Here is a 25,815-nt window from a genome sequence, read left to right as displayed (position 1 = left end):
GCTGAAAGTAAACCTCCCCCACAACGTAATGAGTTTTTACTCTACTTTGGACTGAACTGTGTCAGTTTATTTCAACCTGTTTTATAAAAGGAAACTTGATTGAGGAGCTGCTCCCCGAGGAACCCGGGGTGTTACGTCCCCTACAGCGAATGACTCATAAGAATGTGCGTGAATAAGAGGCCAAAGCTTATTAGAAAATCTTGTAAATGAAATCAAGCTGTTCTCTAACCTGATGAAACTCGAGTTACTATTCCCCACAGGACTCATTGTTTCATAGACCAGCTGCAGCCTCCATCGGCTGATTATTTCACCGCTGGAAGTAAGTGCCAGAGAGTCCAGCGACACCCAGGGAGTGACCAGCTATGTTGACCTGTAGCCACCTCCCAAGCAGCACTCCTAAACTCAGGAGGAGCCCGCTGGCTTAAAGCCAGAATCAAAATCCCCAGGCCGGGTCAGAAAAGTCACCCCATTACAGGCGACAGGATCAGTTTTGACAGGATTAATAATTCCAACAACTCCCTGATAATTACATCCGGGCAGTCACGGTGCTTCTCTGCAGAAGGAGTTACCCAAAAAAGAATCTCAGAGAATTATTGGATAATGTTCTTACCCCTGAGCCACAGTAACGTCCCAGCCGTGGAGACTTTGTGTCAGGGCCATCGAAGAGCTCCATGTAATCGTAGCCGCAGTCCGCCTCTTCTTCGATCTCAAAGGTCTGGAAGATGAGCTCCACGCCGTAGCCTTTCTCCGCCGAAATCACCCACTCGCAGTCAGAGGCTCCGGGGTAGTTATTGTCTCCAAACTGGGCATGGGAGAACAGGTCCTTGGTTTTGACTTCCGCCTTTAGTTGACCTCCACACTCTGAACAGAAAAGTTGAGTTAAGCATTTTTGCAGAGAAAAAGAAGTGGGCTGATGGGAATCAGGGCCAGCTGTGCTTTTGTGTCTAGAGTCATCCTGTTACAAAAGGAGAACATGGTCTGAATCATCCCATTTTGAGACAGGGTGGTGAACATTGACCTACAAATCCTGGAAGAACATCTAAAGCCCTTCATGAGGTTTGATATGACTAATTGACTTAAAAATAACAAAAACCGATGAGAAACTGTACACTGTTTTTTTAGGAGAAAAACCCCTGAATGCTGTAATATAACTCTCACCCGCAGTATGGGAAGCCTCAAAGCCTTTTTTCTGCACAGAGTTATCAGAGAAGAAGCGAATGAACAACTTGTTGCCGCTGGATGTGATGGGTGGAGGCTTCTTAGTCCCACAGAAACGACCCAGTTTCTGCGCTTTTCCATCGCGCCCGTCATAAATGTCAATGTGGTCATAGGCACACTCCAGGTGGGCCTCCATGTCAATCTCATTGAAGGCCTGTTAGAAATGAAGAGGAAGATCAACTCGAATGATAAGGCTTAGACATTAAAGCCCTTTGTCTTTTAGCGAGATAGTAAGGGAATATTTCTAGAAGATAAGAACTTAATTAACTCGGCACACGGAAGATCAACGCACGACATTGTTTCAGCAAATAACAGACTCTATATCTGTGGCACAGTGGGCAAAAATGCAAAAATAATAACAGAAGGGGGAGCCACACATCATCATTAGGAAGGCCATAACAGTTTCTGACATGAGCACAGTAAACACAGATGTCCTCAGCGGATTTAGCAATTCAATTATGCAGATAAAGCTGCTAACAAATAAATAAATGACTGACAAGCAGGAGGTTGTGGCACGTACGATTTTGATGCGGTGACCTGGAGTGGTGGTGAGCACCCAGGTGCATGCCTTTTTGCTGGGGTATTTATCTGGCCAGTTGGGGCTGGTAATAATGCCGCTCACACTATTCACAGTGTGATCACAACCAGCTGCAAAAAAAAAAAAAAAAGAAAGAAAGAAAGAAAGAGATAAAATGTCGACACGGTGCTCTGCGTCAGGCTAATCTACAATGGGCTCAAGCACTGCACTCAGACTGTTTATCGCTCTCACCAAAATCTAAGAAGAAGACGAGTAGATAGATCTATTCAAAAAGACAAAAGACAAAAAATGTTATGTGCAATACCTTCTTTGCAGTCGTGTCTGTTCTCATGCAGCACAAAACCACTCCTACACTGACAGCTGTAGCTCCCAAAGGTGTTGACGCACTCATGCTGACAGCCACCGTTCTCCTTGGAGCACTCGTCCTTATCTGCAGGACCACAGAGGACACAACAACGCTGACGACTGCTCGCTTTGAAGACTTGACAGGTTGCAGATCTGAGTGAGTGAAAGCAGAGACCGTGCAGAACCCTGCCAGAAGACTTACCTGAGAAGAACTGCGCTTTAAATCCCTTTTTGGACACCGTGTTGTCGGATTTGAACTCGATGCGCATGTTGTTGTACTGCGAAGTGATAGCTTCTGGTTTCTCTGCCCCACAGAACTTCCCGTGTAGCTTCGAGTCGGCCGACAGCCCGCTGCGTACCTCCACGTAGTCGTACTTACAAACCTGCACAGGACGTGTTATTTGGTTTAAATTACAAAACTCAAGGAGGAGAGAAATGCTTCATTTGCTATGATTAAGGAGAGATGCGTCGCAGTGACAAGGAGCAAAAGTATAGAACAAACCCACCCATTGTTCATTTAACATAACCCCAAATCTCACATCATTGCCCTCAGTCTCGAAGACGTCAAAGAGCAGAGTGATACGGTACTGCGTGGGGGCAACCAGCTGCCAGATGCAGTTCTTGTTTGGGGGGTACTCTCGGGGCCAGCCTGGACTGGTTATCGAACCGTTCAGCTTGGTGATGAAACCTCCACAAGCAGCTGGACACAAAAGACAGAAAAATAAGCAGCTTGATATGCGTGCAGGTGTCCACACACAAAAATAAATAAATACATGATATCACTGTATATTTCTCAAGGATTGGTTCCAAATGTTACGCTGCCATCTGAGATTTCCTTTGAACATAACAACCCTCGGAAAAATGTGATTACTGCCTGACCTTTCTGCCAAAGCTTTGTAGTAGCAACGCAGGATATAACACAACAGCAGCAGCTGGTGATACTCATTAGATCACTTGGCTATTCTTAGTTAATTCCGTCAGTCATTAACTAAGTAAAACAAAAAGCTGTGCTGACACATGGACTGTGTTGAAATCCAGAAATAATAATAGTGCACAATATCTAACAGATATCTATATAAGCACAGGTTTTAGGGATGATTTTAACTCAATTTAAACGCAGGTTTAAAATATAAAAAAATGTATTTTAACCATGTAAAGCCTGAACCCTGAAGTTTACTGAAGCAAGAAATTGAATATTTGCGTATACGAGTGCATCAGTCATCTAAAACATAACAGGGGGTTAGTGCTAAAAAAACAAAACAAAAAAAAAAAACTGTCTGCAAGCTTCATGTGGAAATATTGCACGTACACCATGAATGTATATCCTTTCTAATATGCATTATTTTAATATTAACACATTAATAAGAGAACTACATTCAGTTATGTGCATTTTTAATTCATTTTAATGTGTCCGTCTTTAATTTCAGGCCCCGTTAATTCAACATCAGCGAAATATTTGTACACACAGCAAAGAGATGGGTAGCTGGCTGACTTCCTGTAGAGGCAGAAAGGGATTAAATGGTAATGTTGTGCAGCTGTGTGTGCTAGCAGTTGGGTCTTAAACAACAACATATAATTTGAGGTAAAATAAAGCTTTCATTGTTGTAACACAAATCAGAAAAGGCCGTGGCTGGCCAGCACCACTATTAATGCTGGCTGTTAGGAGCAGGACTGACTGTACTTATTGTATTTGGGTGGCTAACTGTGTAAAGTGCTTTAGCATGTAAATGACATGGTGAGCAGGGCTGGTGACTTTTCTCCCTGTACTTACCCTCACAGCTGCGCTTGTCAGCAGCCAGCTCATAGCCTGGGTCACAGGCACACTTGTAGCTGCCTAGTGTGTTGACACAGCGTTGCTCACAGCGACCGTTGTCCGGCTTGGAGCACTCATCCATCTCTGAACACACAAAGATATGGCCCTTTTAGCTGGCCCCCCTGGCTCAGTGGCTTACGAGAGAAAACCCTCCAAAACAACAGCAGAGTCGGGCAAAGAGGGTCGCACAGAACGCAAAGGTGCAAGAAGAACAAGGATATATGAAAGAAAATTTAAAAAGGTCATGACCTACAGAGTGAATGTTGGAACATGCTTTAATTCAGATGCTGACATTCTCTCCTAGATGTTGTCAGCACTTAAAAAGTTCACCTTTGAAGAAGTTTGCAGCAAAGCCGGCCTTGTTGACAGAGCCATCTGAGACAAATTTCATCCACAGATGGTTTGAGCTCGTTTTTATGTCATCTGGCTTGTCATAGCCGCAGAAGCGGCCCAGCAGAGGGCTGTTTTCAGAAATCCCATCGCGCACTTCTAGATAGTCATATGCACAGCTGTCGTGTCTCTCAATCTAAAGAAAAGCAGAAGATTTGGTGTCAAAAAGGGGAAAAATTAGTCATGAAATCCAGAAGAAAGCATGAACACTATTCTGTTAAAAACATTAAAAATGCATTGGTGTCTTACCTCAAAAGACTGGAAGGTGAGGCCTACGTGGAAGCCCTGAGCGACAGAAATCTTCCACACGCACACTTTGTTTGGCCTGTAGTCATCGGGGTAGTTGGGAGACTGGATCTGGCCATTGTCCTTCTTCACCTCCCCGCCACAGATGGCTGCATGTGACAGTAAAAACAACACTGAGCTATTTCATTGCTATATCATCAGTATTTTCCTTTGGGAAAAAAATAAGGTGCTCACTGCTGATTCACTGATTTATGCATTGGGGATTAACTGAATGCCTTCACACTCACACACATACATCATCCCTTTGCACGGTCTGCAAACAATAGAGCTGAATGTGAAACCTGGCCAAGATCTGATTAATGCAGCATAAAATGCCTGACACATCAGCAGTAGGAGAGCCAAAAAGGGTTTTTTTGGTTTTTTTTTTTGCTACAGCCTCTACACATATTGTTGGATGTGTGATCCGACCCTGCGTTCAGCATGCATGGAAGAAAATGAGTGCTCACCTTCATAAACAGCAGAGAAACCTTTTCCCACCCAGTTACTGCTGCTGCGGAACTCAATCCACAGGCGGCTGTCAATGGAGATGATCGGCTCGGGCAGCTTATCGCCACAGAAACGACCTGGGTCACAGGTGAAAACATAAAATCAAACATTTGAACCTCACAACATCCGCAGTACTGGCAGAAATCTGTCTCCAGAGCTCTACAGAACTTCACACGAAGCACACTGCATCCACCAAAGACTGCACCCAGCTTTCACTTGCAGCAGTTGTTTTCTGAAACTGAATGTCTTTTAATTTTTTTTCCCTTACACAAAAGTTGACCAGGAGACATCTGGAGGTTTGTTGTTCGTTAGCTGCTCTCTGAATTCAGTTAAAACTGACCTTTAAGTGGTGCCTTCCTCCAGTATCCATCTCTGATCTCCACGTGGTCATACCAACACAAGTGACTCCTGTACAAATCCATGGAGGTGAAGTTCAAAATGATCTTAATAAAAAAATAAAAACCCATTATTAGGACAGCAGGGGGCAAAGGTCACATATTGCTAAATCTCAGATAAATATGATGAAACCAATAAACTGCATCAACATGAAGGAGCCAGAGATTTGATTTGAGGTGCCTTTAAGCAAAGATCAGACACTTTCCATAAGCTCGTACCTTTTCCCCCGGTGTGACTGATATTCTCCAGATGCAGTGCATGTAGGCCGAGTATCCATTTGGGAATCCAGGAGAGGAAAAATTCCCGCTGCTGTCCTGCAGGCTGTCTCCACATCCTGTGCACAGAGACAAACGCACAACTGCACGTCAGACCCGATGCTCTGCCAGTCAGTCTCTGTCTGAAATCACCTAAGCTACTAAAAAAAACACAACAGCTCTGAAGTAGATCCTCTGAAACTTGCGGCTGCGGAGACAGATGCTTGATGCTGGAATTATAACACTCAATGTGAAGAAAAGGGCAGTGCTTTCATGTTCAAAGGCACATCTGCTGATAATATTCAGCCACAACCCCTCATCTCACCCATCCCCTCCCCCACCTACTCCAGATGATGATCACACAAAGGAAACAAGAGAGTGTGAGACACTTTCTCTGAGCATCTTCTGAAAATAAACCTGGCTCACTATAAATAACCCGGCCCTCTGGAGGATGTGATGTATTATGTACGTGTTGCCAGTGAAAAAAAACAAAAAACAAAACAGAAACAACCTTTAGTTTGATTGGCAAAACTAAGTGTGCGATGACTGAGTCCAAAACAATATGCAGCCTAGAAGAATGAGTGCGTGAGGCTCCAGCCAACTGGGGGAAAGATGCCTTTGATTAAGGCACGAGGAAATAATAGAAGGCTAGATTGGCATCTTCAGCTGTCCGTCTTGGGTGGCGTGTAAGCATTTACAATCACCCTTGGGTTTTTGTTCTTTTACCTTGAACTTCATTTAGTAAGAGTTAAGAAAACACTCTCCTTGCCTGTTTGCGTTCAAAGCGAGAAACCGACGAGCCCCGAGCTTCAAGCTGTGTGAAATAACGCTTTGTGCGGAGCTCTGCCAATCCTGAGCCATTAACCAACACACATTTGGGATGACAAACACTCCTAGGAATGCTGCATGAATGGGAGATCCATGGCTCTTTAAGAATTTTTTGTTTTTTCCAAGAACACATGGAGAGACTCACTACCTCATCCCCCCACAGCACGTGCCACATCATCCAGTCTTCCTCAGGAGACAGCGATTGCCATGATGAAAGAGACAGAGCACTTGCAGTGATGCACGTAGATACATTTAAAACTTCCACCTCTGCCCTGAAACCACACTGGATGATCCACTGTGGTGACCAAGCACTATGTTTACTCATTGAAACTGACTGCTCAGCTGTCCCAGCTTTACCTGCAATTAACTGTCTGACACCAAATGCATTCAGCAGAAGGCTGCTCTTCAACGTACATCTGCTAATGCTATAAATTGTGTTTACTTCAACAGCATCAGATTCTCTCTCCTCTGGAAGCATAAACACACAGAGAGCTTCAGAAAAGTACCAGGATTACATAACTCTCCTTAGTGTATAGCCACGTGGTTTACATTGTTGGGAGTAAACACGCGTGTCTGCACATCACAGCTTGTACAGTCATTTCGGTTATTGTCTTTAGAAGAACAGCTGTTCTTTTGCATCTATCTGGGAAAACAGACTGACTAACTTCCTGTCCCTGGGTAGTGTTTACACTCCTCCCTGCTTGGGAGTCTGGTACGCTATAGCTAAGGAACCGCACCACATCAATCGCCGATGTGCACAGCGTAAGCTGCATCTGCGGAGGCCAGGAGAAGTTACAGACCTCTCTCTTCCTCTCTTTCCTTCTTTCTCAGGGTTGTGCTATGCATACGTTCAAAAATAGACAAGAAAAACCCCATAGCAGACAAGAGCTGTCATTTTGGCCTTACTGGAGCACTTGTAGAGTTTGCGTGCCTGTGCAATATCCCCTTTGCTAAGTCTGGTTCTTTGGCCAATGGGTGGTCGCACGCCGTTCACATCGTAGCGTGGCAGGATGGTGTCCAGGAAGATGCCTCTGTAATTCAGAGAGAGAAAGAGAGAGACTGATGTTAATGTTGCATAAAACCCCAACTGCATGCGCACCCTCCTGCAGTCTACTCCAGCATGCACACATGCCACAAAACGTGTTTGTTCACAGGATTAGGTAACTTACCATCAATCAGTGCAGTTCAATCACTGTCAACATTAACTAAAGAATTAAGAGTTCTACATACCCAGTTAAAAAGGAGTGCTGATAGTCAGAAAGTCAGAAAGAAATGTGATTGCTTTTGTAGAAAAAAAAAAAAGAGCAAATCCAACTACCAGACAAGACACACATGGAGTGCTCATTATCATGTTTACTTTCTGGATTAGCATTTAAAACAAGATTCAGGATATCAGAAAAAAGTAAAAGGCTTGTAATGAGATGCCATCAGAATTTATTTGTCTTTAACCAGCTGTTGCTCACCCACACCCATGTGGACACAAGAGGGTTTTCATTAAGATAAAGACCCAGCTGCTTGTACAGTAAGAAACGACCTAATTAAGATGAACATCAAACCTCTTATCTATGAATATCCCCACTTTTGATAGCGTAACCAGTCAGTATATGCTTTGACATACTTTACTGTTTGACCCTTGCTCACTCTCTAATGAGGTTCATTAAAATTACGATACCATCTGAAAATGTTTCCTGCACTTTTACTCAGCATACTGAACGTTCAGTGTCCACATGTGTGCGCCTGGGCTTTGAATCTCCCTGCATCCGGTGCTACTCTGCAGTTCTTTCAGATCTACTCATCTCTTTGATATGGGACTGCTGTTGAATATCAGTCTTTCTTTAAGGTTGAGGTCACACAGTTCATTTCAGAGGTTAATGCTCAGATATCATCCTTTGCGCACACACACACACACACACACACACACACACACACACACACACTAGCGATAGACCCAAAACTAAGAGCTTAAGCCCTTCTCCAGAGTTACTGGGAGTTCAAAATAAATTCCATAAGCCGCGGAGGCAGGGAAATGAACATCAGCCACATTCTTGATAAACATCCAAAATGAAAACTATAAAGATAAATAAAATTAGATAAAACATCTGCAAATGTTAAAAATGAGACAGGACAGAACAGTTAGTCCAGAAAGACTCCTTTTTACAAAGCTGCCTCACTTGACACTTTGCTAGTTTATCATCTTCATTTTTCTGTAAGTATTGGCAAGAAATGGTCTGGCTCCCTGGCTGTTCCCATGGTGACATGCCTATCAACGCCAGGCATGTGCAAACAGAGCAGCCTGAGCTAACAGTTTAGGCTCTGCCTGTCTGCGAGCTTCCAGGAGCCCGTATGCTGGCTGCTGAAGAAAAAAAAAAAATTAAAACAAAACAATGCCACTCCAGTCGGTGTCAGAAAAGACAAAAGGGGACACTGGCAGATCTCTATTTGAGCTGGCACTGCTCCACACACTCGTCCTAAAAAAAAAAAAAAATCTCTCGAGCAAAAGGAGGGGGAAGGCAGAGCCATGGGTCGGGTAACACACCCGAGACAAAAAGCAAGGGATCAGCCCTGCTTGTCCCCAGGAGACACGGCAAAACATCAAGACAGGCCATGAAATCTTCCGAACAACACCCGCGGCAAAGGCCCTGGCTTCCCACGGTGATTTACTGTAAAACACAGAGCAAACACACCGGCCAACAATGGACCGACAAAGAATGACACTGGCACAGGTAAATCAGCCAATCAGCGCTGAAGAGAAAGTGCTTGGAATGACTTGTGAAAAGCCAACAGGAGCCCCTCGTCTGCTAATACAGCTCTGTGAAACATTCCCCGGCAGTGACAGCCACCGCTTCTCATTTCTAAGCAGCCTTTTTGGATCAGAGGAGTTTGTATAGGAACAGAGTCAGAGTTGGACTGAAAACAGATCAGGGTGGATTACCTCACATAAATATACCCCATTGTGCAGCCAGCTGTAGAACATACTGCAAATTTATAAGATTAAGAGCCTAAGTCCAAATGATGACCTGGGAGTGACCACAGCTAAATGGACATGTGCTGACCTGACTGAAATCCAATACAAGATAAAAACCATTCCCTCTTTAAAACCTCAATTCCATGGAAGTAGTGGGCTTTGTTTCCTGTAAACCTGGAAGCTAAGACAAGACAAAAGTTTGTTGTTTGCATGGAGAAGGAGTACAAATGTCTCTCTTCCCCTTTGTCTCTGTTCTGCAGTCTTTTTCTGTACACTAACAAACACTGGAAAAGCAGCAGTAATTCATCTCCGCTCGGCGTGAAGTGCATTAACAACCTACAGTTTGGATGCACGGGGCCAGGCAGGAATTTCTGCATACTGGCCTACATCCAGCCTCAGCCTCTGTTTAGACAAAGATTTACTCCCCACTGTCTGTTTGTTGCGAGAGCATGGCAGCTATCTGGGAAGAGGCCACAACTCTTAGACTGTAACCTCGGGCATGGGAGAGCCAGTGGTGGGAAATATAAAAATATATGCATGTGCAAAGCTGAGGGAAGGGCTAACAGCTGGTTCTTATATCAGGCGGAGGTAGTAATGATTATAGTCTGCGCTTACTTGTTTTTTTTGCTTTAACTTTAGGTGCCCAGAGATCAATTTACACCCATACTGAGTGACTGAAGGCTGTCTGGTAGATGGAGGGACAGTTCTACACACTAAACTAGTATCATATCCCGCACATGACATTAGGAGATGGCCATGATTTTCACATGCCTGCAAACCTGGGTTGTAACAGCTTTCAAAAATAATTTAACATATACTGCCAAGTTGTCTTGAAGCCACTTGCAGTGAGTGTAGTGCTGCTTTTGGAATTACAATAATGAATCAGCAGCTGAAAGAGTCAAATACTCCTAGTTCCTCTATTCTGGCTTTGTAGTCATCCAGATGGTAAAAATACTTGAAATTAACCACAGTCCCTGATGACTAGGTCAAGAAACCAGGCTGCCTTGTGTTAGTCATGTACCTTTTTTTCCCCCCACCCGCCTTAGATGGATCCTTCATCCAACACTGTAGCTAACCAGTGATGTGCTAAGCAACAGCACAACATCTGGCAGGCCTTCCCATAGAATACAACAGGGAGTGAAGAATGAGGTCAGCCGATGACAAATTTAAGTATCACTAAGAATACAAACAGTTCCTCTTTTACAAGCGCATGTTTTTCTAAGCAACAAGTTTCTGGAAGATTTAATGCCAAAATTTCAGCTGGTCCTCTGCAGTTCTTTGTACTGACGTTACTGTCCCAAGTCTATGACGCACAAATTTCAAATCATGTGACTATTTAGTTTGTAAAGCATTAAAAAGGAAAACATTTGCATTTTTTATCCTATGTAGATTATTTAGGGATTAAAAAAATGCTGCTAGGTGTGTGAAGACATTCAGTTTGGAGGTAGTCATAACACCAAAGTGCTGTGAAGATGCCAAAATGTTCCACTCCAGAATATAGGTCTCTGCAGTAACCTTGGGTGACATCATTTGTCCCACCATGAAAATCTTTTCAAAGAACTCTTAGGACCATAATGAGGTGGTTTATGGATGAAACCCTTTACGAGAAGCTTCACACAACCTTGAAGGTGGTGTCCATAAATGCTGTTGTGATGAAGCAGGGCTACTGTTGCTGAGCTAGCTGCTTTATTGGGGCTGCTACTGCAGGAAAAAACAGCAGGAACCAAACAAAGGAGCCTTAATTTAAAACAGGCAGTGTGAAAGAGAGAGTATATCCCAGACAAACACTTTTACTACGCCTGCAAAAATTCACATCTCACTTTTCTTATTTAGAGTTACAATGTGTCTATTGTCATACTGCTAATCCGGCAAATGCCAAAATTAAAGCGAGAAGTGTAAATGATACCGTTTACAGGTAAACCCTATAAACAAAGACCACAGACCAGTCCAAAGAGACCCAGTCACGGTCTGAAATGGAACCTGGCATCCAAGTTCTTCTTAGTTTCCTCCATTTACCTGATATACGACTCCCAGTACACCAGCAGGTAACCTAACCTTGTCCAAATATCACTTAAAAATCATAGTACTACTTCTCCAGTTGACTTTAGGCTCAATGCAATGTGAGGATTTATTAATTTATTTCTTTTAAAATGTCATGCCAAAAGATATCGGGTAGAAATCGGTTTATTTTTGCACTTAGTGACAAAAGACACTAAATCAACAGCAAGCTTTGAAATTTTTTAGCAATTTCTTGTTAAGAACAAATATGCCACTGCTGTAGATTTCTGTAGATCAGGTTGCATGTGCTGGTCTGGTGTGTACATTTAATATAGAGTTTAATATGATGAGCTTGTACAGCTGCACTGATCTCTACTGGACTTTCTAGTAAAGAAGTAAATACGTGTTTTTTTAATTTATTTCTTCCTACAAGAATTGGGATTTGTGCCACATTACTGAGCGGCTGCTCGCAGACACAAACCTGGAGCATTACACACCAGTGCAGTCATGAAACATGGAAATGGAAAACGAGATGAGACCAAAGTTGGAAATGGTTCAGTCTGACTCGCTCTTAGACTAGTTCTCATGTCTGGGGCTTATGGAGTTGAACTTTGGGTTTGGCTCCTACCTGGAGAATGTATTCCTGGCGTAATGCATGATACTGTCAAAGTCATAGACTTCTCCTAAAGAGTCCACCTCTCCTGGCTCCATCTTCAAAAAGTTATATTCCTGTCCTGTAAAAGAGAAAAATTCAGACCGAACCCTTACGTCAGGCGTAAATATAGACTCTCAGGATTAGGTTCATGAAAACACTTCTGCAAGTTTGTGGCGTTTTATTCTTAGCTCAGAGTGTGTGAATAAATGTGTGACTCTTAATATTTTATCTAACTCTCTGTCTCCGTCTTTCACTTACACACATTATTGCTGGGGGATCTCGGAGAAACCTGAGGTCTTACCTGGTTGAATGTTGTCCCTGATAATGCTGACGTGATCATCTCGGTCGGGTCGTGTGTGTTCGTGCCAGAACCCAATAACATGACCTAATTCGTGCACCACAATGCCAAACTTGTCACAGTTTTTCCCTATGGATATGGCCTGGGGGCCCCCTCCGCGGCGACCCACATAGGAGCAACACCTATGAATCAGCAGGCAGACACACATGGAAACACAGGCAGGCAGTGTGTAAGTCAAAACACAGAGACTAGACTTTATGCTTCACTTCATTTAAAAAAAAGAAAGAAAAAAAGTAGTGAGTGGAAAAAAACGAGGTTAGCAAAGAGAGAAAAAGGAATGCATCTCTGACTCTATCTCAACATGCTGCTTATGTATATAATAAAACTAGAAAAGAAATCACCTCAGAATCTCTGCTCTGTTTTATAGTCGACACATACAGGAGTGACATTCATTCAGCTGTCTGCTAGTGGAAACGCTGAGAGTAACTGAGGAAGCTGGCTGCAGCGCTCCATCTCGATGTGACATGAAAGGTTGAGTGTGGGAGCCTGCAGGATGGGCACACACATAATGGCCCTGTGGGCCAGACAGCCGCTCTCTAATTACAGCGAGCCAAGTCAGGCTCTCCTGAGACACGCCTTGAACTTTGCACAGGACAGATGGGGGCCTGCTGAATATGCAGCAGAGTCAAGCGTTCCCACTGCTAACCGCTGCTGCCTGTGCGGATAATGTCATCGTTGTTGCTCCAGAGGCCAGCAACTGGGCTAAAAATGGCTTTTAACAGTTGGCTAGAAAAAGTTTCATGAGTTGCATCCTTTTTCCTGTTGGTACTGAATGATATAAATCAGCAGGAGGGGTACATTTGAGTAATGACATGATGGTATCTGGCTTGTGGACTAAATCTGAGAGGTTGATGTGTTCCCTGGAAACCTCTTTAACAACTCTGACTTCCTTTTCTCAAAATCCTAAATGGATTTGCATTCTTCAACACCAAATGTTTTAATGAAAAACTGTTTCACGACGGCTTACAAAGAAAGAGCCCTGCACATCCAAACAGGTTGTCAATAGTCGCTTAGCAACGAGAGCCACCACCAGCACTTCCCCTGCGTATCTGTTTAAAGAGAAATGCTGAGTGGACACCGAGCCCGACTTTCAGCAGAGTGCAGCAAACAGGCAAAGGAAGTCTCTCCCTCGTGCCCTGTCCTGCACACCGGGTATGATTTAAGCACTCAGTGACTGATGCAGTGTGATGATCAGGCACAGGAAATTCCTGCCCACCGAATGGTTTGCGCTTTAAGGGCTGGCAGGGGGGCAGAAAAACAAAACAAAACACCCAAACCCAAAACAATTCCTACTGACTGCAGAGAGACTGCAAGGAGAGGATGAACAATGGAGAAACTCTGCTGAGCAAGAAGCAAGGAAAAGCATTAGGGCGCTAAATAATTAGCTGCAGACACTGAACAGAAACAGGCCATTGTTCAGCTCCTACTGTACACGTGGGAGCTTAAAACCCCACTGACTCACCCACATGGTCGGTAGGTGAAAACAATATAGCTTTCCTCAGTCGTCTTCTCAATAAAGGTCACACAGGTGTGCTTTTCCCAGTGCCGCATGGCTTGGCGGAATATAGCCCGCTGGCTGCCTGAAAGGGAAGTCGGAGAGGGTGAGAAAACACACTCCAACAGCATTTCATGGAAGAATGGAGATGAATAGAAACACAGTGAACAGACGAGGCTTAAAAGTAAAGTCATACCAAGTTCAAAATGTGCCTTTCTCATCGTTAACCACCATCACACACACGCAATTTAAAGAGTCCCAAAATGTTATATTTATCATGTCAAGAATTCAATATTTGGTTTGCTTTTTAATAAATTGCACAACTACAAGCATACAATTTTTTAGGCGATGTAACAAGATCGCACAAGACCTCAGAAGTAAATACGGTTATTTCTAGAAGCAAAACACTATGAAGGGTACCACGTACTTTACTTTGCAGACATCTAGTATTGTTTTACAGATTATAGTTTACCGTGATTTGTGACTTTAAATGGGAATGAATGATGCTAATTATGTTTACCACATCTGGTCACACGTGAGCACATTACATGTTACTTACCACTAAAGTTTCCACTGATGACATAAGGGATGACGCCGTCGGGCCAAATGCGCTCCGGTCTGGATGTGGCAGCTCTTTTCCTGCGCCGTGCACCTTGCCTGCTTTGACTGTTTGAGCCTGAGGATTTGAACCAACCACGAGACAAAATAAAGATCACTCAGAGCATTCCTGGGTGAAAAAACCCCCCAGCCGTTCCTCCAACATTGGCACAAAGAGATAACAAGCTATGCTTCTACTTAATAGATTCCATTTTTTTATTTGCAAAAACCAAAGGGCTTTCTTCAAGGCTTGAAGCCGGTTATATTAATGTTGGCTGGTTATTAAAAAACTAATTTAAGTAATTACATTAATTCCATCAAAGAGACAGTTCAAATAACACTGTACTTCTCGTTGTGCGCTGAATGGATTTTTATTAAAGCCGAGTCTTTTCTTCTTTCAAATTAATTTTAATGTCACTCATCCTCACATAAATGCCACCATACAGACTAAGCCCCCACCTAAACCTGGTTATTATTATTATTATTATTAAAGAAACATCCTTATGCGAACCTCAACTTTGATAAACTTGCAGAACAAGCATGAGCTCAAAGTGCATGTGATGAATAAGCCACAAGTGGATGTAGGCTTAGTCAGTCGATCTATTAAATGATGCATATTTGCAGAAATACAGATGGAAGTGATTTATCTGATGAAGCAGTTACTGCTGTGGTTTTAATTGGGATCTTGCATTCTACGTTAGGACACCAATTTAACTTGTAGAAACAACAAACAAAAGGTGCCAATGATTTATACGTAATTGAGCAAAAAAACAATTAAATTCCTGCGGCAAACACCATCAGGGGGTTTTTCTTGTATTTGTAACATCATCCAGAATTATTATTAATAATTCTGGATGATGTGACTCTCGATAATGTGGTGTGTTGCAACTTCACACAAAATCCCCTATAAAAAAAAAAAAAAAAAAAAAAAAAAAAGGAGAAGTGACTCCAAACATGAGGAAATCTGTAGGAGTGAAAACTTCAGCAGTCTGATGACCTTAAACTTCTGAGAAAGCCCATTAAACATATGCACCAAGTGAATTTAGTGCGTGCGCTGGGATGAAGTCATTTTTCTTACACAATCATATGTTTGTAAAGCTTAACAAAGAACTGTTGTACTGTCACATTATTCTTTTATTTGGCCAAATCATTTAATGTATTACAGAGAGCTGGGACAACGTCTACAGTTCCCAGATAAAGGCTCCAAAGCTGATTTCACTTAGTTTTTCATTTTGCAGCAAAGATGTGTAAAATAAATGTGTCATCACTGTGAGTTCTATTAACAAAAACCAGCAGAATCCATTTGATATAAGGGTGCTTGTCTAAACTTTATTTTAAAAAAAATTGTGTAACACTTCTATTAGAAAACACCTATTAACACACTGACCTATGCGCTTTGTGGTTGAGGTACAAACAGACATCACCTTCTTCCAAGGTGTACAATTATTAGAAACTTTATTGGGAAACGTCACCTGGGTGACCCCGATGAAGGCCTGAAGCTGCAAAAACAAGCGCTGGTTGTTGTTTCATAGCTATACTTGAAACGGTGCGGCTCGGCTCATCTTCTCTTAGTATATTTGATTAACACGCATGCCGTAGATTGCAGCACGCTTTTTAAATTTGCTGGAACAATGTGTTCTGTTGAATTTCAGTCCGCAGGACTAAATCTTAGCAGCCTGGCGAGATCAATTAGCACGTACACTTGTGCATGTGTTGTGGAAAAGGCTGATAACAGCCAAATCTGCTCAGCTAACTGATAAGAAGTCCTGGGGAGGCAAAAACTTGTGCGTGATGTGTTAATTAAAATAAAACGATTAAATCTTCCATGTTCGTCCGTATTTAGACGGGGAATGTTCTGGGTGGTGTTTTTTTTAGGTCAAGGCTTTAATCTGAAGATAAAGTACCCAAGACTTTTAACTTGACCTCTAAAGTGACATGATAATTGAGAAAAATGACATATCAAAGTTATCTTCACTGCCAATTAGGATCCACACCTGTGCAGGGTGAGCAGGTATTGATATGCGTGCAGCCCGAGGCGCCAAGCGTTTCTATGAATGAATGTTGATCAGGGTGGAAAACAGCCACCTTGTGCAATGCACAGTTATACCGGCTGTGTTTTCCTATTTTGAGCTATACCTTTCCACTGCTTAACACTCGAATTTGCTGTAACTAAACTGCTCAAGCACACAGATAATTATTCAAAAGGTGAGGATGAACTTGCAACCTGCTTCTGATTCACGAGTCTCATCTTAATTCCCCACCTTGGGTCAAAATTTATACTAAAACTACTAAATACTAAAAATCAAACCAACACGGTGAATACTTTAAGCTGCTGGAAATGTATTCATAAACCCCCCCCCCCCCGCAAAAAAAAGTTTGCTTTTCTTGGTGCGCTTACTAACTCGAACAAACAGCACTGCTCAAGCACAGACAGATGTGGATATGCTTGTTGGTTCATGTTCGCTCAGAATTTACAGGATTGCGAAGTCCACTGGTCCCGGCTGACTCACAGCGGTTGATTAAATAGCACTTTTCACTGGAGAACATAAAACTGACAAAGCCCAGCAATCATTCTTAAACATGATGCTACAGGTGTAGCAACGTAATGATATCATCACAGTTGTAGGCATAAACATTTTGAAGAGGGCTCATTAAAAACACAAAGCTGCCTTCCGGCAGGTGCTGCTGGAGGCGACTCTCAGTTCGAGAGGTTGGAGCGGTTTTACGGCTGTAGTGTTGGGAGCACAACGTCTTTGTCTGCAATAATCACCCAACAATGTGGGAACCTTGTTCATTTCAGCTCTTTTGTTGCAAATTTAGACTAACAATATAATCTGCTTTGCCTTGGTGCTACAATAACTACATTTTACATCATACTGTAACCTCAGAGGTCTTTCTGTCTGTTGTTGTTACCTGTATTTGTGCGATTAACAACCTGGACGGTTCTCGCTGCCAGATCTATTATTCTGTCCACTTTAAAGAATCGCAGGTCTTCCTCATCCAGAGCAATGTCTCCCAGAAAGGCAGCTGAAAGAGACACACAGAGACAGCACATGTCAGACTATGTGTAAGGCGATCGCACAATATGAAGCATCCGTTTGCACAGTCCTGTAGCCTCAAGCTTTTCCTGCTGCTCAGACTGGGAAGTCCAGCCACACACACACACACACACACACACACACACACACACACACACACACACACACACACACACACACACACACACACTTACACTTCACTCCTTTCTGGACTCTGGCTCTGTTTACTCTCTTTATTGTGGAACCCAAGTAAAGTTGTGAAACAGAAGTGTGTCAGTTCAGATAACAGGAAGGCTGCCTTGTATTAACCCAGTTACAGGACAGAAAACAAAAACAACACACTGACTTGTGTAATGCATAGAGCATGAACTTGATAACCTACTGACATGATTTATGAAAACGAATCGAGTCCGGAAGGTAACATAACGTACTGTGCCGTGGCACACTTGGATAGTTAATGGAAGCTATCAAATATGCTACAATGAGACACCGACACTGCCTTGACCGAGTAATATGGGGCACCTTGAACACGTAATAGCTCTTTAATGGGGCCAAGGAGAGAGAGAAATAACTAAACAGTCCCACTTAATGAAGAATGTCCTTTATTAGATTTTTTTTTTTTTTAAACTAAAAATCTCCCGTTGCTAGAAGTCCACTCTGCAGAAACTGGGTGCTTGGTTTTACGGGCTTTTAACACCAGCACGTTTCCGGAATTTATAGCCAGGCCTGCATGCAGGACTTGGGAGGGGATGGGGAGTGGAGTGGGGCCATTTCTAGAGAAGGCAAAGAGGCTGCACTGTAATCCATCGCTAACCAGGACATGACAACTTGAGAAGGAAGAGAGGAAGGCGGCACAAGAACAGGGAAGGCAGCTGTGGAGCAGAAAGAAAATGACAGCCTTCTGCATGCTTGTTTGGTGGGTTAGTGTGATGGAGGTAGAGACCAAACCCTCAGGGGGCAAGAAGCCCAGAGGACCTTTAAAATGCAGAGTACATGGGAGTGATTTATAGCGGGCGTGTTTGTCAGAAGTTTTAGTCTGTGATCTTAAATCTGACACCCCAATGCAAGGTGTCCTTACCGCAGAACACACAAGAAATTAATTTTGTTTCATTCTGAGCTCAGGATATTTTTGGTTTCTTTAAATGCAACACGTACATTTGGCCAGATATGACAGTTTTTTCCCAGTATGTGTATAAAAGTTTTACTGAGGTCTGAGACAAGAGAGAAAGGGATGGAAAGCACAATAGAGACACAAAAGAAAACCCCTACTTGGCTCTGGCATTCAAAGGAGTATTATTGAAACAATCTGGAGCTGGCTCTGGTAGATGCAGGCTGTTTTGTTTTTTGTTTTTTTCTTTCTTACCCTGAAGGTCCTACAAGGATGCACAGCTGAATGACTTAATTAGAGGCTAATGGCACAATAGGAAAAGGCATTTGTGACAGCTGGCATGGCAGGACACGCAAAAAAAAAAAATTCCAGAGGTCCTCTAATTTCTGCAAGTCAAAAAAACAAACAAAAAAAAAAACCACAACAAAAAAAAGAAACTGTCCAAATCTGAGACAAAACAGACCTCTCACAATCAGCACTCACGCTGACAGCCACTGCCAAAAACACTACTGTTAAGGGACAGCAACCAGATGTTGAGCAGTGGAACAAAAGGACTTTTTTTTCCCCACTTTTATCTTCGGATTATTCGATTCCCTGAACTAACCGAGTGCTGAAAAGAACAGACAATACTTCCAAGTTACATAAGACAACACAGACAATGTATAAAACACTACTGAAGCAGAAAAACTGGACAACACGTCCTTTCACGTGTAACGTTTCGGTATCTAACGTGAAAAGCAGCGATTTAAAAAAAACAAACAAAAAATAAAAACGGGGTGCGGGCTTTCTCCCACCCCCTGCGCTCTCCGAGTCCCAATCATCCACAACTGTTCTGGAGACAGGCCGGTTAATCCGCAGTGTCATTGTTCTCAGACAACAGTGGAGAATGAAGTGAGCAAATGCACAGCCCGGTGGCATTATGAACTCATTTCCCCCAGGCGCAGCAGTCGTCCTGGAGACGCTGTTGCAGGTTTATGGAAAGACTCTCAGGGATTGTGAATTAATCCCCTTGTCTCCTGGCTTTAATTATCCACAGACACAGGGTTTTAGGATTCTTTTGTGTACAACTCTGGGCTGGGAATGAGGACAGGCTATGGAGAAAGGTGATAAACTTGCATGGAAACAGAGCGCTGACATGATGCAAAGTACAAACACAGTGAGATGGCAGGTTACAGCCAAATGAGTGCGGCAGATGGCAAGTGATCACCATGGAGTACAGTGCTGCATCTCTTTCCAAACATTTTTCATTACCTAATTGACAACAGCTGCAACTAGAATAATAATATTAATATCCATGCAGAATAGCTGGGTGAAGGCAGTGTGCTTTCTCTTCTCTTTTTGTGCAATAATCCATGCACCTTTTGCATAAGAATGCAACTTAAACACACATAAATACAGGACCGATCTTTAAATCAATGGACTGAAAAAAATAAATTGACATCTGATTAAGTCCAACCTCCCCCATCACTGTTTTTTTTTTTTTTTAAATTAATCTAAACCATCCTAATCCTTCTCATCTTGGACTGCCCATCAATCAGCATATCCAGTCAGATTACACATGAGACCTCAATCAAATTAATCCCATTGATTCGTGTAATGCCCTAGCCTCGACCTCTATGGTGTCAAATACTCCTGGACTATTCCCATAAATCTCCTTCCGTGAATACCAGACCACGACATCTGCCACTGAAACCTGCACAAACATCAATACTAAGCCTAAACAGACACTGAAATCAGCCTATATTTAGAAGGCCAGTTCCACTCGGGAGAACACGGTTTACAGCATCCCCCCAGTATGTGACCCAGTGATTACAGATGGGAAAAACTTGGCTAATATGCAAGCACGGAATGCATCACAATACCCGGCACCGCCTTTCACCACTGTGTTTGCTGACAAATGCTGCAATTTGAATTCCAATAGAGGTCAGTGGTATATTGAGGTAAGGCAATTACCATCTGATGAGTGTATCACTAAGTTTTCCCAGGTAGAAGCCCCCCAACCCTCTCAAGAGGAGCTTTTGTTTCTTTAGCAGCTGTTTGAAACTGAAATACACACAAAAAAATAGTCAGGTAAAAAACGTCTGTGCAACAAGAATAAGGAAACAAACTAAGGAATGAAGAGTGTGATGCCAGTTAGCTGTCCTTTGTGAAAACACCAGCTGTTATTTATGCTTACCTTGACATTTTCTAACACTGCAATTTGAGCACAGGGCAGGAGAAAGAAAGAAACTGCATATTTGCACTGCGCTCGCTTAAAACAAAAAAATGTAACAAATGTGTAATTAGAAGAAAGCTTCTGACAAAAGTAACAAACTACTGCTCGAGATTCAGGCAATTATTTTCCAATAAAAGCCTGACGTCTCGTCGCCCACAGCTGCGATCAAGCCCGAGCTGCTGTCATCGCCCTGCAGCGTCTATCGTATTGACAGAGAGGCTTCAGTTGCAAAGGGCACACAGCGAGAGACTGCCGCCCCTTTAACATTTCACACTCCATCAAGCCCATTAGCAGATTGGATTTCCCAGCTCATCCTCGCCACTGATTACTGATATACCCCGCTACCAGTCAAACTACCTCTAATGATTCACCAGCTCTCCAACCATTTGTCTTCCCCCCCCCCCCAAATGCCAGCACTACACACTACTTGAGCTCCTTACACAGATGAATAATTCAGTGCCAGACCGTAAGGATTCTCACCTTTGACAAAACGTATTTTCACCATCCAGGCTTAATATTTCAGTTTAGACCACTCTTTGCATAACACATCGTTTCGTGTGAGTTTTTCTCAGAACAGATGTGCAAACAAAAGTTTAAATGAGCTTGTGGGTGAACTTAATCTGGGAGTAATCCTTAACTCATAGCTTTCCAATAAACAATAACCATCTGCAGTTAAAGAAAAGACCTTTAGTATTCATTACAGGTGGGGGAAAGAGAGAAAACAAAAACAATAACAATTCAACACAGCACAGATGAATCGTTCCGGGAAAACTAAACAATGTTAGGTTGCTCATCATTCCAGACCAATTAGGCATCATTTGAGCCACTTGAGTGAGCATTGGCAAAGCATTCAGGCTCTGCACTCACCCTTGGCTTTTCTGTAATGCAAGATTAGTTATTACTTAGCTCTGACGACAAACATATTGTTCAAACTAAAGCCCTGAGATCACGCCTATAGATTGGCTCCCTAATCACTTGAACCCTGCGGAGAGAGAAGTGGCAGGGGCTCTTTAATGTAAAAACAAACACTCAGTGTGGGCTCGGCTATACGGCCTGCATTCCATGATAAAAGAAAAGCATCTGCTTAAGTGTTGCTTGAGGGCCTCATCTTGAAGTTCAACAAGGCAGCCCCATCACCCCAAAGCAGGAGCCGGAGATAGAGCTGGATAATGAGCGGCATCTGTTTTGAACTGCTGTTTTCCAGCCACTTGGATTTTTTAAAAGACACAATGTCCTTACACATGGGATGCCAGCATGTAGCTGATTTTACATCTACAGGATTGTTAATCTTTACAAAAATGCAAAAGCATCACAAACATACAGCTTAAGTCATTTCAAATGAATCACAGTCGGATACCAAAAGGTGAGGGGTGACACAACTCTCTGTTGATAGCGACAAATGCTTCATGAGCAGAAAGCAGACCGGGGTGAACGTACCAGGCCCCTTCATGAATGGGTCGCACTAACCTCACCTGGGATAGTGTGGCACGGTAAGACCGGCCTGCCCTAAATCTTGTTGCCGTGCTTTCTCTTGGCAAATGGTGAATGACCCCGTCTGTCTTGTTTTGGCCAGTCTGAGTGAAATGGAAGAAAACTACTTGCATAGGTGAGTGGATGAGAAGAGGTGCAGAGGTTGACCTGTCTGCAGATGAGGCCACAGCAGCAAAGAAGCCTTCTGAGGTAACCTATTTTCAGATCTTTGGGGAAATTATCCATAATAACTGGTGGTCTGAGAGGGAAACTGGACTCCTGCACTTCCTTCAAGTTGTAAAAAAACCCAGCTGGGGCAGCAGACTTTTGCCAATCACAGGTCGTTTAACACCTAAAGTCCAATTAATGTCCAAAGCAAAGGAGTCGAACAATCTAATCTCCTTAGAAAAAATAAATGTCTGCAGTGCACGTGTGAAAGCGGCTTTCATTTTAGACCCGTGCCATATGACGCGTGAGCATGTGCCAACGCTCTGAGCATAGCGGAGAGAGCTGCAGGAGAACTGTTGTCTGTTTTCAAAATTGCATTGTACATTTCTCCCTGCTGCAGTTTTAATGTGCACGACGGTCAGCCCACTCAGACTACGCTGTCACAGAGTATTTAATAGATTAAGATGTCTGCTTCATGAATGAATGCATGCATTCAGACAGTGACTACTTTTCCGATTATCATTTAAGCAGAGAAGACAACAAAAGCATGACTGATTCTCATCCATTTTTCATTTTGAAAACGAGTGGCGCTAATCTCAGTGGGTTGTTAGAGTCTTAAATGTTTTCCTGGGATGCTGCCAAGTTAGGAGTTCTGCAAACTAAGGAATTTTCCACTGGTTAACTCCTAAATAGAAGGCCTGATTTCAGTGTTATTGCACTGCTAGATTAAATCAGTATACTTTTTTTTTGTGCCTGGACTAAAGATGAATCATTTAAACCTTTGTTAGTGTAAAACTTAAAAAATAAAATAAAATGTTGACTTATTCAGGGAAGATAGTTAAATAGTCTCAGCTAACTAGCACTGCAAATAAGCAGAGCACAACAGCTAGAGAGTCCTCCTGCAATGATACACTGGTGCCAAATAACTTTTTAATTAAAACCCATTAAATTCATTTCCCAGACTTGACCAGGCTAACCACAGTCACTACTTTATGACTTCTCATGGTGGTACTTGCGTGTAAAGTGGGAGGGCCAAGTGAAAGGAAGAAAACTTGCTTTAAAGAGGAAACTCCCGGGGGGGACAAAAATGGCAGGCAGCATGGGAAAGCAGAGATAATTGAATTGACTAATTATAAAATTGAATGATAACGCCCAGACACCACAGTGCAGTGAGCAGGTAAATCCCTCCCTCTGGCCTTTGAGCGCATTTCCTCTTCTTTGATGTTGTGAGCCATCGTAGAAGAACGCATCAAGCAGCTGTAGCGCGACACTATCATCAGGAGTCAAAGTACTGAGATGGCATCATATTGAGATGTGATTTCCAACCCCCGCTTACAAAAATCTGAATGGGAGTCATTCAATTTCATGTATCCGGCAGTAATTTGTGAAAATCCTTTCACTGTGTGGAAGCAAGGACAGCCCTACAGAGGACGAGCACACACACTCCTCACAGTAAGCGTTTTCCTGGGTGGAAGCAGCATAACATGAAAATGCTGACCTCCAGCCACAGAAAGAGATCAGATTGACTCATAGTGATGGGCTCAGGAAAAATAAGAGAAAAATCAATAATCCACAAAATCATTGCTGGTGCCTAAAGACAAGTCTGGTTTTATTTGTTTGGGGTTTTTTGCTAGAATGAATGTCTCCGTCTCTGATGTATTAAACTGAGTGAGGAGGAGTGAGGAGGAGATCTTGGACATTTTGCTGCTTAGTAGGAAGAAGAAAAGCAGGTGGGTGTTGAAAGAGCTGGAGACTGGGAGGGTTCGAAAGAGTGGGAGTTCATGCTTGTGACCATCTCCAAAGCGCATGTCTTCAGAGAGGACCGTAAACAAAACCGTGCTCACGACACCTTGGACAAACCACAGAACAAATAACGATAACATCCTGACCCAGATAAACATCAGTCAGGACTGAGGATTATTAAGCAATGAGACCTTTCTTTTCTGTATCAATATTTAACTAAAAAACAAAACAAAAAACTGCTTCTTCCTAGAACTGACATTGTCATTGTTTTGTCAGTTTACCGCTCAGCAACAAGAATCAACATTTACCAGTTAATCCATACTAGAGGTCCGGTACGAGCACTTGAATGACTCAGATAAGAGGACAGCGAAAACAGGAAGGAACATCTTCATCATTTGGACTTCACTCGCCTGTTTTTGTCATGTTTATGTACAACAACAACAACAACACTCTCAAAGCGCAGTCTTTAGATTATCCTTACTCCTCTTCTTTGGGTAGTTGGGTAACTAAAAGTAGGAGGACTGGACTCTGTTGTATAACTGTCTGACACATCAGAGACAGTCAAATGCTAAAAATCAGTAAGCACTTCCAGGACTTTAGAGGTCATTGTGACTGAAGCCAACTCTCTGTATCTGTAACCTGAATACTTTTACCAGATGGAAAAGGCAATCTGTTCAAACTTCCCCAAAGGGATTTGGCAAGACAGTGAGCTCACAGTACAAAGAAAGAAAGAAAAAAAGAAAAGACTACAATGACAACTCGGATAATCTTTGGCAAATATAGAGGGAAATTATGCAGGTCTCACCACAGGCAGAAGAAGCACATATATAAAGGATGAACCAGAAGTATGTACACCGCTGTGGAACATGACCAGTAAAGTATTTGCTTCATGATAAATTAAGAAATAGATAAATACTTAAATGTACTATTTTAAAAACAGGTCTCATTCTGCCTTTCTTTAGATATATTTCCAGCTCCGCTTTGATTGAGGTGTTTTTGTTGCTTCTCTTTAAAATTCCCCCGAAAAGGTGCTGCACTGGATTCAAGTCAAGTGACATACTTGGACAGGCCATCGTTTTTACTGTTTTTTCCCCCTTTCTTCTTTTTCTTCTCTAGAGACTTTAATTTTGGCAGAGGGTTTTGGATCATCATTTACTGGAATATTGGTCCGTTCCCAGGCTTCTGGAGAATGGGAGCATCCTCACGAGGCGGCTTTTTAGTCATTTTAGTGCCACCTTCCCCACTGTACGGCAGTCCATATTGGATGCACCCACTCTGAGCTGGACTAACAGATCTTGGTCTGACCAAAGAATAGGGTCCTAACATTAATCAGGCTTCTCTTTATCTCCTTAGCTAAGCTTAATCTTGTGATTTTTATCGTTGTTGTTGTCAGAGAGCAATTGAGAGTTAGAAATTACCATTGTGGAATAC

At 42.7% G+C, this 25,815-nt stretch overlaps 1 protein-coding gene across 2 annotated transcripts in view; it reads right to left on the bottom strand.

The window, feature by feature from the left end:
* bmp1a (bone morphogenetic protein 1a) overlaps positions 1–25,815 on the bottom strand; it is a 30,201-nt gene that overhangs the window by 2,050 nt on the left and 2,336 nt on the right. The window contains exons 2-19 of one of the 2 annotated variants that reach the window (XM_014414029.4): positions 17,556–17,669; positions 14,605–14,721; positions 14,013–14,130; positions 12,494–12,672; positions 12,166–12,271; positions 7,481–7,605; positions 5,711–5,826; positions 5,437–5,539; positions 5,057–5,173; positions 4,554–4,699; positions 4,245–4,440; positions 3,873–3,998; positions 2,608–2,801; positions 2,304–2,484; positions 2,061–2,186; positions 1,739–1,866; positions 1,159–1,372; positions 611–861 (exon numbers count right to left, since the gene is read on the bottom strand). In XM_014414029.4, coding sequence (XP_014269515.1) covers positions 611–861; positions 1,159–1,372; positions 1,739–1,866; positions 2,061–2,186; positions 2,304–2,484; positions 2,608–2,801; positions 3,873–3,998; positions 4,245–4,440; positions 4,554–4,699; positions 5,057–5,173; positions 5,437–5,539; positions 5,711–5,826; positions 7,481–7,605; positions 12,166–12,271; positions 12,494–12,672; positions 14,013–14,130; positions 14,605–14,721; positions 17,556–17,669 — 2,657 coding nt within the window. The remainder of the gene's footprint in view (positions 1–610; positions 862–1,158; positions 1,373–1,738; positions 1,867–2,060; positions 2,187–2,303; positions 2,485–2,607; positions 2,802–3,872; positions 3,999–4,244; positions 4,441–4,553; positions 4,700–5,056; positions 5,174–5,436; positions 5,540–5,710; positions 5,827–7,480; positions 7,606–12,165; positions 12,272–12,493; positions 12,673–14,012; positions 14,131–14,604; positions 14,722–17,555; positions 17,670–25,815) is intronic. The other variant, XM_014414030.4, reaches the window with a different exon arrangement.

Source organism: Maylandia zebra, linkage group LG12, assembly GCF_041146795.1.
Source record: "Maylandia zebra isolate NMK-2024a linkage group LG12, Mzebra_GT3a, whole genome shotgun sequence".
NCBI classification, from domain to species: domain Eukaryota; kingdom Metazoa; phylum Chordata; class Actinopteri; order Cichliformes; family Cichlidae; genus Maylandia; species Maylandia zebra.
The sequence above is the reverse complement of the archived record's forward strand: the minus strand, read 5'-3'. Positions and strand labels throughout refer to the sequence as shown.